This window comes from Podarcis bocagei (assembly GCF_964188305.1).
Source record: "Podarcis bocagei genome assembly, chromosome: 4".
Classification (NCBI taxonomy): domain Eukaryota; kingdom Metazoa; phylum Chordata; class Lepidosauria; order Squamata; family Lacertidae; genus Podarcis; species Podarcis bocagei.
The window spans coordinates 45,541,172-45,556,044 of record NC_138128.1 but is presented as its reverse complement, the minus strand read 5'-3'; the positions used below and the strand labels follow the sequence as shown (position 1 = coordinate 45,556,044).

The following is a 14,873-nucleotide window of genomic DNA, read 5'->3' as shown; positions in this document are numbered from 1 at the left end:
ATTTAAAGCCTGTGCTTTCTTTGGGTGGGAAGCAAGAACAGGAATGACGTTTTCCATTCATAGATTGGTCTTTTAAAACATAATAAATGTTGCCTCCTTTGAAGAAAAAGAAAAAGCCATACCTCTTGAAGTAAATATGAATTTTGTTATGTATATGACAAAAATTATGAACCACTGCATCAAACCTAAGAGTATGAATTAGTTGATGGAAGAAACAGTGTTACCCAATATATGCTACATGTATATGTATTTACCTTTAACTTTCAGGATTCTTGTGTAATTATTTCCATGTAGTGATATTGATTTCCTTCATACAAACTTTGGGTATCTTACAGGATGAGCAGAATTCAGTTTCCTTTAAGGGCTGTGCCACATTTTGTATGTTCATGTAAAAACATTTGTATACACCCATTGTATGTATTTATATAGATAAATGTGCAATGAAGCTGAACAGGCCACAGCTCCCCATCTTATGTATATGCAGTGGCAAACACAGGTTGTATGTGGCATGCATCTAAGGACAGAGTCATGGAGAATATTTGAACAAGTGCACATTCTGAAGCTTTAGCATGGAAAGAAACTAAAACGGCATTGGCTCTCCCCCTGTATTTCAGACACAAGACACAGTCCATTCACTCACCTATTCTTATCTTATAGAGCACAGTGTGTTACAAGCAGAGAGTACGTGTACCAAAGTGAGGAGTTTGCAAAGCAGATAACTACAGGTGACTCAAGAAAGTTGTGTTAACTTTAGGTTGACTCTTAAAATGCAAGAGAGGAAAACTGCCTTCATTCTCAAGAAAAAAGTGTTTGCAGAATGAAAAAGATTGGAGAGGGTGGATAAATATGCTGGTGGTATGGAGTGCAGCAGGAACATCCAGCAGGTAGATAGTGATCTACTGGTATATCACTGGACATCTGTGGTAGATCACTGGTAGATCACTGGCTCCACCCAAAGAAGCTCAACAAGTTTGGCTCCCACCCCAAAGTTCAACATTTACATTGCCCTGCACCCCCAAAAAGGAGCTTTCGTCCTCCCTAAAAAAGCTCTGTGAGTAAATCACAGTCTCTCGGGAGTTGGCCACCCCTGGAGTACAGGATTGGGAATTCCCGATGGCTTATTATTACTGAGTGTCATCTATTTACATTTGCTTTATTGAGAATGAGAGGACAGGTCCCTACCCCAAGGGGCATATAGTCTCACAATTGACACAAGAGAGGCAACAGATGAAGAGTAAGGAAATGGAGGGAAGGATGAACAGGGTAGAAATGTGCGATTACACACACACACTTTGGATTTGTTTCAGTAGGCTATTGGCAACAAAGAATCTTGTAGCACCTTAAAGGCTAACAGATTTATTACCGCATATGCTTTTGTAGACCAGAGGCCACATGATCAAATGTATTATGTGTTCTCTTTGGCTTGCCTGTGGGTGTACAGAGGAAAATTGTAAGCTGTGGGGGTCAAATGGCAATGAATTTCAGAAAAAAGCACTGTGACAAGTCGGTTAAGTAGGGTATTAGGACTAAATAATTGTCCCAAAAGCTTCACAGAAGAGGTGAGTTTAAAGGAGGGATCTGAAGGAAGAAATTGGGGGTGGGGATCCTCATGTAAGTTCTCTGGTGGCAGTTCCCAGTACTAGGGGCAGGAAGGAGAAAAGGAGTTATTTCAGGAAGCAAGAAGGTTGTTGTAACTTGAACAGTCAATGGTTTAGATGGATACAGAAGGATAAAAGCACAGAAATGCAAGGGAAAGCCATGGAGAGTTTTGAAGGTAAGAACAAGAAGCTTGTGCAAAAAGCACGCAGGATGTTTTTGAGGATTTAAGGAGTGGTGAAATATGTGAATAATTTTTACAGTAGATGGATATTGGTGGATTAAGGTGACTAGGGTGGAGGAGATTTCACTAATCAAGGCAAGAGATGATCAGTGTGGAGCAGCATTCTTGCTATGAGGACAAAGAGGGAAGGCCATACTTTGTTTGTAAAGGAAGAAACCACATGATTCTGACTGAATCTTTGGGGTCGTCAGGCTCTCTAGTATTTCTGCTCACATTTTCTGCAATCTGTGGAGTATTGATATTACTGTTGACTCAGTGCCAATTCTCAAATTGAAGTTTAAGCCACAGAACTCTTAAAATATTGATAGCTGACAGGCCTTGTGACCTGGAGTGGATTGTGAAATACAGTGGTACCTCGGGTTACAAACACCTCGGGTTACAAACACTTTAGGTTACAGACTCTGTTAACCTGGAAGTAGTACCTCAGGTTAAGAACTTTATCTCAGGATGAGAACAGAAATTGCAGCGTGGCAGCAGTGGGAGGCCCCTTTAGCTAAAGTGGTACCTCAGGTTAAGAATGGACCTCCAGAACGAATTAAGTTCGTAACCAGAGGTACCACTGTACATAGTTGATGGGTAGTTCAGATTTCCCTCATCCCCAAGAAATTTAATTGAGAATTTTATTTGAGATAACTGCATGCTAGAAATTACCCTGTTTTTTGGATGGACAGGCTTAGTCTTCCCGTTTGACCTAATTTTTAAACAAGGTGCAAAGTAAGGTTACAAGCTTTATAGCATGTATTTTTCCCTCTGATAAGTGAGACTTACTCCCAGGTAAATGTACACAGAATTGCAGCCTAAGTAGATTAATTGATATTAATGATTAAAATTTGGCCTACTTGATTGGTTGAGACAAAGAAAATGTAGGGTCTGGTATCATGCAAGCTGCACAGATTAGGCTCCATATGCTGTATCTAATGAAAAAAACCTTTATAAATGAATTTTCATTCAAATGTTCCTCAAAAACTAGCAAGCAGTTTGCTTGGGGGGGGGGTTAAATTGCTCTACCTCTCTTTTGCATCAGGAACTTCAGGGAGCTGCCATTGAAACTGCTTGTCTAAAAATGGTGATTTATCTAATAACTCTGTTTTCCACAGTGCTGCAGATCATGGGCCTTGAATTTGTTTATTTTTCTGAACCCATTTCTGATGTAGGTACAGCAATTTCCAAACAAATTACGTTTGTTTGGAATCTTGACTTAAATGTGTGTTGTCTACTTGCTTTAAGGTAGGGTTGAGGAATATCTGGCTTTCAAGGTCCTGTTGGGCTTCCAACTCCCCTCATACTTGATCACTGGCCATGCTCACTGGGGCTGATGGGAGTTGGAGTCGAACAATATTTGGAGGTTGGCAGGTTCTCCTGGCCTATTCTAAGGCATTTTCAGATAGCAGTTGACACCTTTTAAATGACCTGTAACCATTAGGCTGGCAAGGTTGGTGGAGTGGGAGGAAGACCTGAATCCAGGAAGGCTTCCAGAGCAGAAGACATGTGTACAGCTGAGATAGACCAGAGACAGCTGTGGACCTGTTTGTTTCCCACTCCCTTTGATACCTTTTTAAAAATAAAAAAAAATACAGCTCAGATGAAGATTCACAAGCAAAATCTCAAGTCATTAATCTCTCATGGTCCTATCCTTCCATATATGGGTCAGCATATGACCAGCTTGGCCTATAAATGTTAGAGGGTTCTCATATTAAAGTCCATTCAGTGCTAAAAATGTGTGTCATTTCCAAAGTTTTACTTTTCACTTAACCAGTGCAGTTTATTGAAAACTAGATGTAACTTTAAAAATAGAAAATTTTCCCCCTTCTGGTGGTCTTGCACATCTTCTAGTTTGCATAGAAAGATGAAAAATCTTCTTGCTAAAAAATATCTAAGCAAGGCCAGCTGAACCATATGACTGCTGCAGGTTCCTTGCAGTCTCCTTACTAATCCATTCTATTTCTCCCCCTTTCCCTTTGTATGCAATGTGACGTTTTCACCCTTCATTCTGCTTACATGGCAGAATTATTCACCCCATGCTGAATAGTGACTGAATAGGGAAAAAACAGCAGGTGAACTGGAGCCCTTATGCTTAGAGCAGGGCAAAAAATATTAATTGATTAATTGGTGTAATGAATGGATATATCTGTAATTGTTAGAAAAGGATGCAGCGTGCTGAGGGCAGATGACATCTGCGTGAATCTCTTTATACAGGCAATATCTTTGAGGCACTTTTCCAAAGAGTAAATTACCTGTGGCATTTGGTTAACAGGAACTATTACCTTCATTAAATACCATGTAAAATATTAACTAAGTTGACATATTGAGCTAGTACACACATAATGCTGCCCATCCCTTGGCTGTGGTTAAGGAAGCTAGAGCAGGCTATGGAATATACTGTATTTTTCCATCTATAAGACACCCCCCCCCATGTATAAGACGCCTCCTATTTTGGGGGACTCTGATTTAAGAAAAGGGGGGGTGGAGATCTATCCGTGTATAAGATGGCCCCAAATTTTGGACATTATTTTTAGGGGGGGAAACCTAGTCTTTTACACGGAAAAACACGGTATATTCGCCCTTCCTTACATTTGTAGAACCATAGAGTTGGAGGAGCCCTTGCAGGCGAACTATTAATCTCATCCTTCCTCCACTGCCTGTCTCCAGTAATGTCTTCACAAACCTTAACTTTATTCAGTGCTGCTCATGATTTCAGTCAGTTTTAAACCCTGGTTTGGAGCAAACCTTAGTGTTGGCTATAGTTAACCTACTGTATTTACACGAGTCTAATGCTCCATCGAATCTAATGCACACTTTAATTTTTGCAACGTTAATTTGGCCAAAAAAAGGTGTGCATTAGATTCAAGTAAATACGGTAGTTTTAGACATGATGGTGACTAGCTGTGATTAAGACCTGGTGGGGAAGAGAAGGACAAATTTGTACAATTGAGAGCAAGTAGTACACCATGGCTAAGGGACTGGCATGATAAATGCCTACATTAGCTAAAGTAAAACTTGTTTTAATCAGTTAATTAATTGCTTAAAAATCCACTAAAAGCATTGACTACCTTACATTAGGACATTCTTGTGACCTATGGTATAACATGTCTTCAAGATACTTAATTGAGCTGAAGTGATCTTAAGCATGACATGTGTGTTGTGTTTCCTATGCCTTCCCACCCTCCCTTCCTGCTTTTCTCTAAAGGGAATATTCAGGTTGGTAATGTGTGGATATGTGGAAGCTACTCCAATCTCTTACGGTCAGCTATAACTCTTCTGAAAACGTCAGCCCCAGAAGTTGGACTCGATGGACTCGATGGCCCTTGTGGTCTCTTCCAACTCTATGATTCTATGATTCTAAGTTCCTGTAATCTGTGCCATCCTGTTTCATACAGTCCCATCTCATAGTTGTCCTTTCTCTGCAGTGCTCTATGCCCCGGTCTCTGTGGCTGGGTTGCTCCAACCTGGCGGACAGCATGCCCTCGCTGCGATGCCTCTATAACCCAGGGACTGGCGCACTCACAGCTTTCCAGGTACTCTCTCACTCTCTCTCTCTCTCTGGGTGTGTCTCCTGCTTGTGCTTTTGCTTGCTTTCATTAACTTTTCCATTAGTAGTAGTAGTAATAGTGGTAGTATTTGCTTCATAGTTGTGTTTTCTTTATGTTGTCCAGACTAATAAATGCCATCCACATCTTGTATAGAACCACAGTTGACCGCTAACGCACCAATGTCAAATACAGATAGAATTGGAAACTTTTTGCTCAGCTCTAGTAAGAATGCTTGGCCCAAAATGCAAGATTTGGTTATTACTGCTCACTTTGATCTGGATGTACTACAGTTGATGCCTTAATTTTACTACTCTACATTTAGGGGGTGGTGGAGGTGGTATGGATTTGAATATTAAATATGGATAAGAATACACTGACAGTTGGTAACTTGTATTTAAGCCAGTTGAGTCTCTGGCCTATTGCTGCTGTCATGTGCACGTACTTTTTCCATCTAGCTGCATGAAAAAGTGGTGATGCTATAGAAGAAAGTAGGCCTGGGGGGCAGGAATAGAAGCAGAACAGCAAACTTTGGTCTTTTAATTTTTGCTTCTTCCCACCTACATTAAGTAGTTATGGGGGGTGTTTTTTCTGTTTCTTGGAACTGAGGCTCAGGGGCTTCCTCACTAATCCCCACCCCCTAGTTCACAAAACCAGTTTTCTTTCTTTCAAAAAAAGATATAGGCTTTCATTTACCTGGACTAGTTCTATAGGTGGCCAAGTTGTTCTGCTATTCAGGAAATGTGTGTGGCTTGTTCTTTCAGACATTATCATATGCATCAGAGGATGAAAGCAATTATGCCATTTAAAATAAGAAGAATCCATGAGAATTGTCTTTGATTCCAACCATCAATTCCAATCCATAACACCAAAACAAAAAAATCCTTCAGCAGGTTTCTTGCTGACTTATATTTTCAAAGAATTTACATCCTGCTTTCCTATCTAGCAATACTTTAAATAGATCATTAAAATACAGTTTCAGATCAGCAGATACAAATGCCAAAGTGGAACTGCAAAGTTTTCATTGTTGGTCGAAAGGAAAGCAGAGATGGGAGTTAAGCAGCCTTCTCTCAGGGGAATATTTCTTTACCCTCGTCACAACTGAAAAGGTCCTGTGTACCTCATGCTGAGTCATGGGGACCTACATATAAAACTGTTGTGCTAAAAATCTTTCAGAATTTATAGGAGTCTTGGCAGTTGTCCTTGAAGTAGGGTTACAGACTCCCAATTCATGCCTTTTAGGGGGTCAGTATTCATGGTTACAGAGAGATGGACGCCCAGATCATGCAAAGAGCCCTCACAGGCAGATTGTTACTCAGAAGAAGAAAAAATGGTTTATTGTCATTCTCATAGACAAGAACAGAGAATTTCTAGGCTGATCACATTTATGTCCTGTTTATTGGGCTTTCACTACTAGGAATTCTATAACACTCTACACAGCATTAACACTGGACCAGTTTTGACTAAGCCCATATTTTTAACTTATCTCAAACTTTTTCAGTTACACCAGACTTGGCATTTAATTAATATTACAAAATGATATTAATCCTGGTCCACTCTTCATAATCCCAGCTCACACCTTTGAAACCACTGAATTAGAGGTATGTGTGAAATAAATAGTACCATGGTGACTATTTAAGGATCTGTATAAGGAGGCTATCCTGGAAGCTGATCTTAGCCAGTTGTGAGGACCTAAGTGACTATATGTAGACTCACAAGAAAAATAGGCATGGTTTGTTGCTTCAGAACAATAAATATTCTGTAGAAATAGCAGTGCAGAGTACCAGCACCTGGGGGAACCTTATGGAATAGCTGCTCCAGCATGCTCCTAAGGCTCATGAATCATCGTGACAGTCAGCTGGATGAGTCCGTAGGTTTGTGGCCAAGAACTTGTGATTTGACTTAATTTTAAATCTGGCTTCTTGCCTTGAGTGATGTGAAAATAGTGCTGACGCATCTTAGATCATTCTGCAGCAGCTCTCCTAGTTGAGCCAATACTTGGCATTGATGGACTCCGAATGCACCCTCTAAGTATTCCGGACATCTGGCAAAGCTGTAGGGAATAGGAAGACGAGGGTGTATCCTTTTTCATTTTCAGAAATGGAGGCCAAATTTAAATTTCCTCAGTACATTTCTTCCTTGATATGTACAGTTTGAAAGAATTCAGGTTATACTTTCCCCAAACTAGAATTCAGAGGTAAGGGATTTGGTAGCATGTTGAGTATATTGCTTGTCTGCTAAAACTAATAACACATTTTTCCTGTTGGGTTGCTTGTTCTGTTCCTGCCAAAACTATATGTGTATTTTAATTTCCAGAGATGGCTGTGACAAGCTAGATGTATATGCATTATTTGCAATAGCAGTATATTCTGGTTAAAAGGGGAAATCTGCTTATATGCAGCAGGCAATAAGAAATTACTGTCCAGTTTGGAAGGTCAGAGAGATTCTAAACTGTAGCAAAAACAACAGAGCTAGAAACACAGCTGTCAGATGACTTTGCTTGAGCTCCACCTGTTGCTTCAAATCCCCAAAGGGGAAGTGAAATCCACAGAGTTTCTGCTATGCTGAGAAGCTATGCTGAAGACTTTCCTCATTGTAAAGGTTGATTACAGTCTATGCTTTCAGAATCATTGCTCTATCTTGTTGACCACTCTGAGAACAGGATGCCTTGGCCAGTTGGGCCATTGTTCTGATCCGGCAGGGCTCTTGCACTTTGAACAGGCTTTTAGGTGAGGGAGGTTTCATCCTGTCAACTGATAGTGGATACTATGAAAGTGGCAAAGCAGAATTATAAGGGTCCAGTATAAATTATATTTCAAATGTAGCAGTTTTCTTCTGAATTTGTAGAATATTCCTTTGTGATTATGGCTATTGTACTTTCTCTTGTGCATATTTATATTCAACAAATCCCTGTTGGCATGGTGTATCACAGACTAAACAGGCATATGGTTGTTTGTTCATTTTATTCCGTAAAATTAAATGCCACCTGATTGTAAAAAAAAGCCCCATGTTCTGTTGTGTATATTTCTAAGGCTCCAATAGTAGTGAAGCATCTTTTGAAGAAATTCTTTAGTGACCTGTTGTGATAAACAGAATGCTTTCTGCCCATAATTGGAAGCAAGATGACTCCATAGTCAGAAGATCCATTGACCTAGGAGAAACACAGTGGATTGAAATCCATAGAGTATTTCCAAGCCTAGTTCTGCTCCATTGGTTCTAGTAAAGTACCTGCAGGATATTTACAGTGAGATTATAAAACCAAATCTTAATTTTGAGGGCTGGCAGCAAAAGCCCATGGCTTCAGCCCCCTAGCTGGTGGCTAGCTTGTCCCCCATATATGAATGTACTTAGGTGGCTCCCAACTGTTTACAAGACAGCAGAGGTGAGATCTTTGATTGACAAGTTAGAAATGCATTCGATCATTCCCTCTGCCAGTCTCTGGTTCATGCTGTTAAAAATGTCAGCCTCTCCAAGTTTGAATGGCAGCCCGAGGGCCTCCAAAGCTTTTTGTTTTCTGAGATGGAAACACAAATTGGATGTGTGCCTGAGCGCTCCATCCTGGGCTGTAATTTCATCTTTTAGCTAAGAACCACAAGGTACATGAACAAAGCACCCTGTAAACAATAATACTGGAGAAAAAAATAAACAAGGTCGTGTTTCTGGTACGTTGATCCACTGGTGTCCTGACCTCTATCACGTTGAACATCTCCTCTCTGATTGCTGCTCCCTCTGGCATTTCAATGAGAGGGAGAGGCTGACATAGGGGATTTACCAAGATTTAAAGTTGCAGTGGTGGTGTTCATTCCTTGTATTGGCTATGAAATATTGAACTGCCATAGTCTGTGACACTCAGTTTTAAGCAATGGTCCTAGTTTGAAAGGGACACTCTTCAGGCTGGGAGATTCTCTTTTTTCTTCCTCCCCCCACAAACCCCTCTCCCTCCCTGACAGAATTGAAAGTAGTAACTGTGAAGGACAGAAATGAAACGAAATCATCAGTTTGATATTCGTACCTAAACACATCCATGGTGGCTAAAGATTAGCTGTACAGGAGTTTATAGAGCAAAATGAATGAATACATTGCCCGAGGGAATGTATAGTTGAGATGTGTGTGCTGTGCTATTTAAAGAATAATAAAGGGGGGGGGGAGGTTTATACCCTTTACTTTTACCCTCTCTGAAATTCACTAGGCAGACATGACACATGTGAAAGGTACACTGCAAGCAAGTGATTATCTAGCACTTCCAGCGGGGTGGGTGGGATTCCTTCCTTCCTTCTTGCCTTCTTTTCTTCCTTCCTGTTCAGTTCTCACTCTTGCCTAGCTAGGATAAGTGCAAGAATCCCTGCAGTATCTGTTGGCATAACTTGTTATATGTTGCAAGAAAAGCTGAGTAAAGTGCACCTTCTATAGCATCTGTGTTTGTGTCAAAAACTGAAGATGCAAAAAGCCGGCGTACAGCTTCCAGGTCATGTGGCCAGCATGACTAAGCTGCTTCAGGCAAACCAGAGCAGTGCACGGAAGCACCGTTTACCTTCCCACCAGAGCAGTACCTATTTATCTACTTGCACTTGACGTGCTTTCAAACTGCTAGGTGGACAGGAGCAGGGACCGAGTAACGGGAGCTCACCCCATCACGGGGATTCGAACCACCGACCTTCTGATCGGCAAGCCCTAGGCTTTGTGGTTTAACCCACAGCGCCACCCGCGTCCCTCTGTATACTGGCTCACAACCAAGAGTTCCATGTTATATGTCATTCCATAGTGAGGGAATCTTCTGTAGTATTCAGTTTTGCCAAGGTAGTGTATTCCAAGATAGATAAGCTGCTGTTTGGAAGAAGGAGAGGAACGTAATTGTTTCTGGATTGTGTGATGTTGAAAAACACAAACACTGACCATTGACTATGCTGGCTGGGGCTGATGGGAGTTTTAGTCCCAAACATCAGGAGATTATCAAAGTGACCAGCCATGCACTATATTATCAACGTTGTAAGGTGTGTCTTTTCTAAAAAGTAAAATTTTGCTCACAGTTTTTTACCTCTGCCCCACCCTCCAACTAGCACATTCCTGATCACTTCTCACATGTTTATCACTTCAACACTAGGGTGGTATTCAACACATACTCAGAGAAGACCCATTGTAGTTAATGGACTTGACTAAGTTTGGGTCATTGGGTCTGTGCTGAGTAGGACCTGGTTGAAGTGTATTTTTGGTCTCTGTGGAAGCCGCCCAGAGTGGCTGGGGAAACCCAGCGAGATGGGTGGGGTACAAATAATAAATTATTATTATTATTATTTATTATTCAACCCTAATATTACAAATTTTGCATTAAATGTAATGGTAAAAAAGGGCCCTGTTCTTAGGGAAGTCCTTGACACCACACAAGCATTGGCACAAATTACAAAGAGCCAATAATATACAGATGGCTTCTCCAATAGAATAACCCCAGTTTCAACCCTTCATGAATTGCCAGCCTTGTATAATATGCATTGTTCTTCCTGAGATGCTGAATTCAAAGGGCTTGCTAGTAGGGGACCTTGATCATGTTTAAAAGGAAACCTCCTGTGTCCACAAGAGTGGATTTTCCTTCTTTTCCTTGTTAGAAGTCAGAAAGCTATTCTGACAAATGACATATGTAGTGCCAACCGGATGGGGTACAGGTACTCTTAAAGCTAGCTCCGAGTTCCCGAGGATTGGTGAACATCTGCTTAGAGGTATTGCAGAGCCCCACAATGCACTAATTGAATTACTCTTTTTCTGGAGTTGCAGACTGTGCTAATTGAATTAGAACCAGCTATTGTGTGTGTGTGTGTGTGTGTGTGAGAGAGAGAGAGAGAGAGAGAGAGAGAGAGAGAGAGAGAGAGAGAGAGAGAGAGAGAAACGAGCAAAAGCAAAGCTGTGCAGGAAAAGAATGGAGGGAGATGCATGTGGAGAGATCATGCGTACTGTGCTGCTACCTAATGGTCATTGATGGTACTGTGCAACTGCTAGAAAGAGAGAGCACCTTGTCCTTTTAACATGAGGAAGGAGTAGCAGAATTGATGCTCCAATGATTCCAGCACAAGTTTTTTTGAACTTCACGTTTCAGTAATGAGAGTGGGCTTTATTGATTACACCAGTTTTTTGTTTTAAAAAGCCATTGCCTTTAAAACATAGCTGCACCGCATGTACTTCCTTAGATTGTAGACTACCCTATTCTTGCAAATATTTATCACCTTAAATGCTCTCAGTTCCTTTATGTTTCATAGTGGAAAATGGATTTGGCATGTGCTACATGGAAAACTCCTGTTAAACGTAGAAATAGTTGTGCTCTGTTCTCCTGCTAGTAAAGCCAGTGCCAGAGCATTCTGTTAACGTGTTTGCTAAAGGCATTGCTTGTAATTGCAAGAGTATCTTTTCCTTATATCTTTGATGAAACAACAACTGATTAAAAAATTTAAATTTACCACAAATTGAAAGTTTTGATAACGCTTAATTGTCCTTCCTTTTAAGTCATGGTTGGTTACAGATTTAGTGTTCCATATAGAACTGACATCATGCCTCATTCCAAACAAGTACAGATAAATGTGGGTAAACTGTAGCTTTCTTCTTGCAGATGAGATCTAGGTGTCAGTGAACCCCTTCACAGTATACTTTCCTGAGCCTTTCAGCCTATAAATATAGTCACACTTGTCTTATTAATGGACTGTGTCTTCAAAGCTGTTGGTTTTGATGCAAAAATAGCTAAATATATTTATGGATTTACTTAAGATAATTGAGTAATTGCAGTGTGAAATGGGAAATTCTGCTAATTCCCACAATGCTATTTCTTGGATTAATGGTTCTTGCAAAATAATCTTTCAATGGATCTAATAGAGGCTTTGCAATGGTAAAGATTCATTTCTACAAGTTTTACGTCATAATTATGGACAATGTAAGTATAAAGTATTGTAAATCTACAACCGTTCTGTGTTTACCACTAAGTTGGTAAATGAAAATCTGAAGTTGCAGTTCCAAACTTTTGTGAATTGAGCTTTGCTGAGATATTCATTCAAGCAGAACTTCAATGGGCGATTCATTCTGTGGGATGATCTAGAATCAGAATCACTCAGACTTTTAATGGTTTCCTTTTCAACCCAGTCCTAAACATTTAAAATACAGTAAATTCAACTGAGTTCAGTGGTACTTTTTTCTTATAAAGTATGCCTAGGGCTGCAGCTACTACTAGGCCTTGTTCTTTCAGACGTCGTACCACTACAGACTGCTAGTGTGGGCCTCACAGGACTGAATCATGCTACTTTATACAGTCTTCTATCCCCCGTCCATTCACACTGGACACAAGCATGTCAGGGAAAAGGTCGGGCTAGAATCCTTCTCCTAACATCTGATTTGCTATGTGGAGGCAATTTTTGTATGGTACAGTCTAGGCATAAGCTTACCAATTTAGTGAGAATTAGGCCCTGTACACACTCACTTGGGTGTAGATTCTTAGGCACTAGCCACAGTTTTAAATGTATGGGATTTCTTCCCCAAATTTGGTTTAAATAAATTTCTGTTGGATTAATTTTCAACATACAAACTTTGCTTTAGGTTTAGGTGCATACGTCTCCTCCCCCTTCCTTCAAATGTTGCATCAACAAAAACAGTTTCCAGGTTTCTGTTTGCATAGGGTTTTGTGGAAGAGAAATCTCTGAAAAACCTGTGCGTCACTAAGCTGAAATGTTAATTTGCCAATCCCAAATAAAGAGCATGAAGCAGTTTTTAAAAGGAGGGTATCTGAAATGTATATTTATAGTGCTACCCTTCAAGAATACAGTCTTAATTTTGTGGAACCCACAGGTAAAACATGAGTTGTAAAGTTAAAGCACCTTATTACTCCATCATTTAGCGGAATACTATTTGGCATGGGTATCATTCATTAATTTCAGTAAAACATAATTTTTTAAGGAAGCCTCACTGCCTCCTGCCAGTTGGCGTTTACCGAAACGTGTATTTTCTACAGAAAGCCCAAGTCCTCTTAATGCCTGTAGGGGAGAGTTAAGTTGTAAGTGGTAAAGAATCCATTTCATACACTGTGCAAAAAGCTTTTTTAAAATAATCTATTTCTGAACCTAAATTGTCCTGGGACTAGCTCTTGATATAAAAATTCATAGAAACCTGTTTTTTTTCCCTGAGTGTGGTAACTCCTTGCCTTAGTGCTGTAGCGTTAGAATTCACATTGGCCAGGTTGTTCTGTAAATTAAACACTGACAGCTCCCCTCAGGGGAACAGCCAATGTATTTATGATGATGTGCTGATTACACAAAATACACTGCAAGCAGAAAACAGCTGCAGAGAACAAACCTCTTAAAAGAATACAATTACAAATAGCACCCTTAGTATTTCTGGTGGCGAGGGTAAAATACAGCATGTTAATGTAAGTTGTTGTGTGTGGGGTTTTTTAAGTTGGCTTTGCAAGAGATTGGAGATCTGAAGCAGCAGGGGGACAGGGACCTTAAATGTATAATTGGATTTGCATGTAATTCCAGGGCAGCTTGCATGTGTACCCTGGTCTCTACAGTGAGGAAGCACAAGCTCAGGTTTGTGTGTTGCCATTGTCACACCTTTTCCTCTAGGTTTCCAGCTAGTCCTGTACACCTCCAAGATGAAACTCAGTCATGTATTGCGTCTAATGGCAAAAGTGCAGCTAGTGGTTGCTTTGTACAATGGAGTATAGTATAATTAGATGCCCTGGCGAGAGTAATTTGGGGGATGGAAGACCAGGGTATCTTTTAAGATCACGCTGAATAGTAGAGTGGCTTAGTAAATATTGATCTGCCTGTGGGCTGCTCTGTATAGGAACTACAGTTGAAAATGCAAGGTGCTAGGTAAGAGGGAAACCATTGTTAGCCTTAGATATCTTGACTTTATTCTACTGATAATATACCTAAATAAAATTTCATAAAATTCCAGGGTTGTTGTTTTTTTAACATAATAATTCTCAATCCGTTATGCATCTTAGCTCTAGTATAAATTGCTTACTTCAATTTACATAATAATTTCCTTTGTATAGGATAATTTCCTCTTATTCCATATTAAATACATTAATCTAATTTACATTCACAATTGTTCTAAATACTTCATTCTTAAATTTCATCATGGTAATTAAGCATTTATAAATGAGTGACTCAAAATTCAAAACAATAATTAAAGAGTATTCCAGATTCTTGTTACCAATGCCTCTATTGGAGCTGGAGCTTCCATTCCTGACATATGGTCATTCTAGGCTGCTGTTAAAAGATGGGTTGTCATCTCAACATCTTCTTGCAGTGTGGCATCTAAACAGTATACCTAAAGGTGTGGTGGGACTGCAGCACTCACCTGACCTCCATCCCGTTGAGTTGTTGCAGCCTATGAGGACAGAAAGGATGAGGGGTACGACAACAAGTGCATGATGGTGGAAACACAACAGTCCTGCTGGCGTGTTTGCACTATACTGACCCTGCTGCTGCTGCTGCACGCCTCCCTTTTTCCATTCCGGTATGTTGCAG

General features: G+C 40.3%; 1 protein-coding gene across 8 annotated transcripts in view; it reads left to right on the top strand.

Annotated features, from left to right (window-relative positions):
* Positions 1 to 14,873, top strand: part of BTRC (beta-transducin repeat containing E3 ubiquitin protein ligase) — a 125,272-nt gene that overhangs the window by 26,847 nt on the left and 83,552 nt on the right. For 4 of the 8 annotated variants that reach the window (XM_081192244.1, XM_081192242.1, XM_081192241.1 and 1 more), the window contains one exon: positions 5,248 to 5,355. The exons of the other annotated variants lie outside the window; for them this stretch is intronic. In XM_081192244.1, the coding sequence (XP_081048370.1) occupies positions 5,248 to 5,355 (108 nt within the window). The remainder of the gene's footprint in view (positions 1 to 5,247; positions 5,356 to 14,873) is intronic. 8 annotated transcript variants of the gene reach the window in all.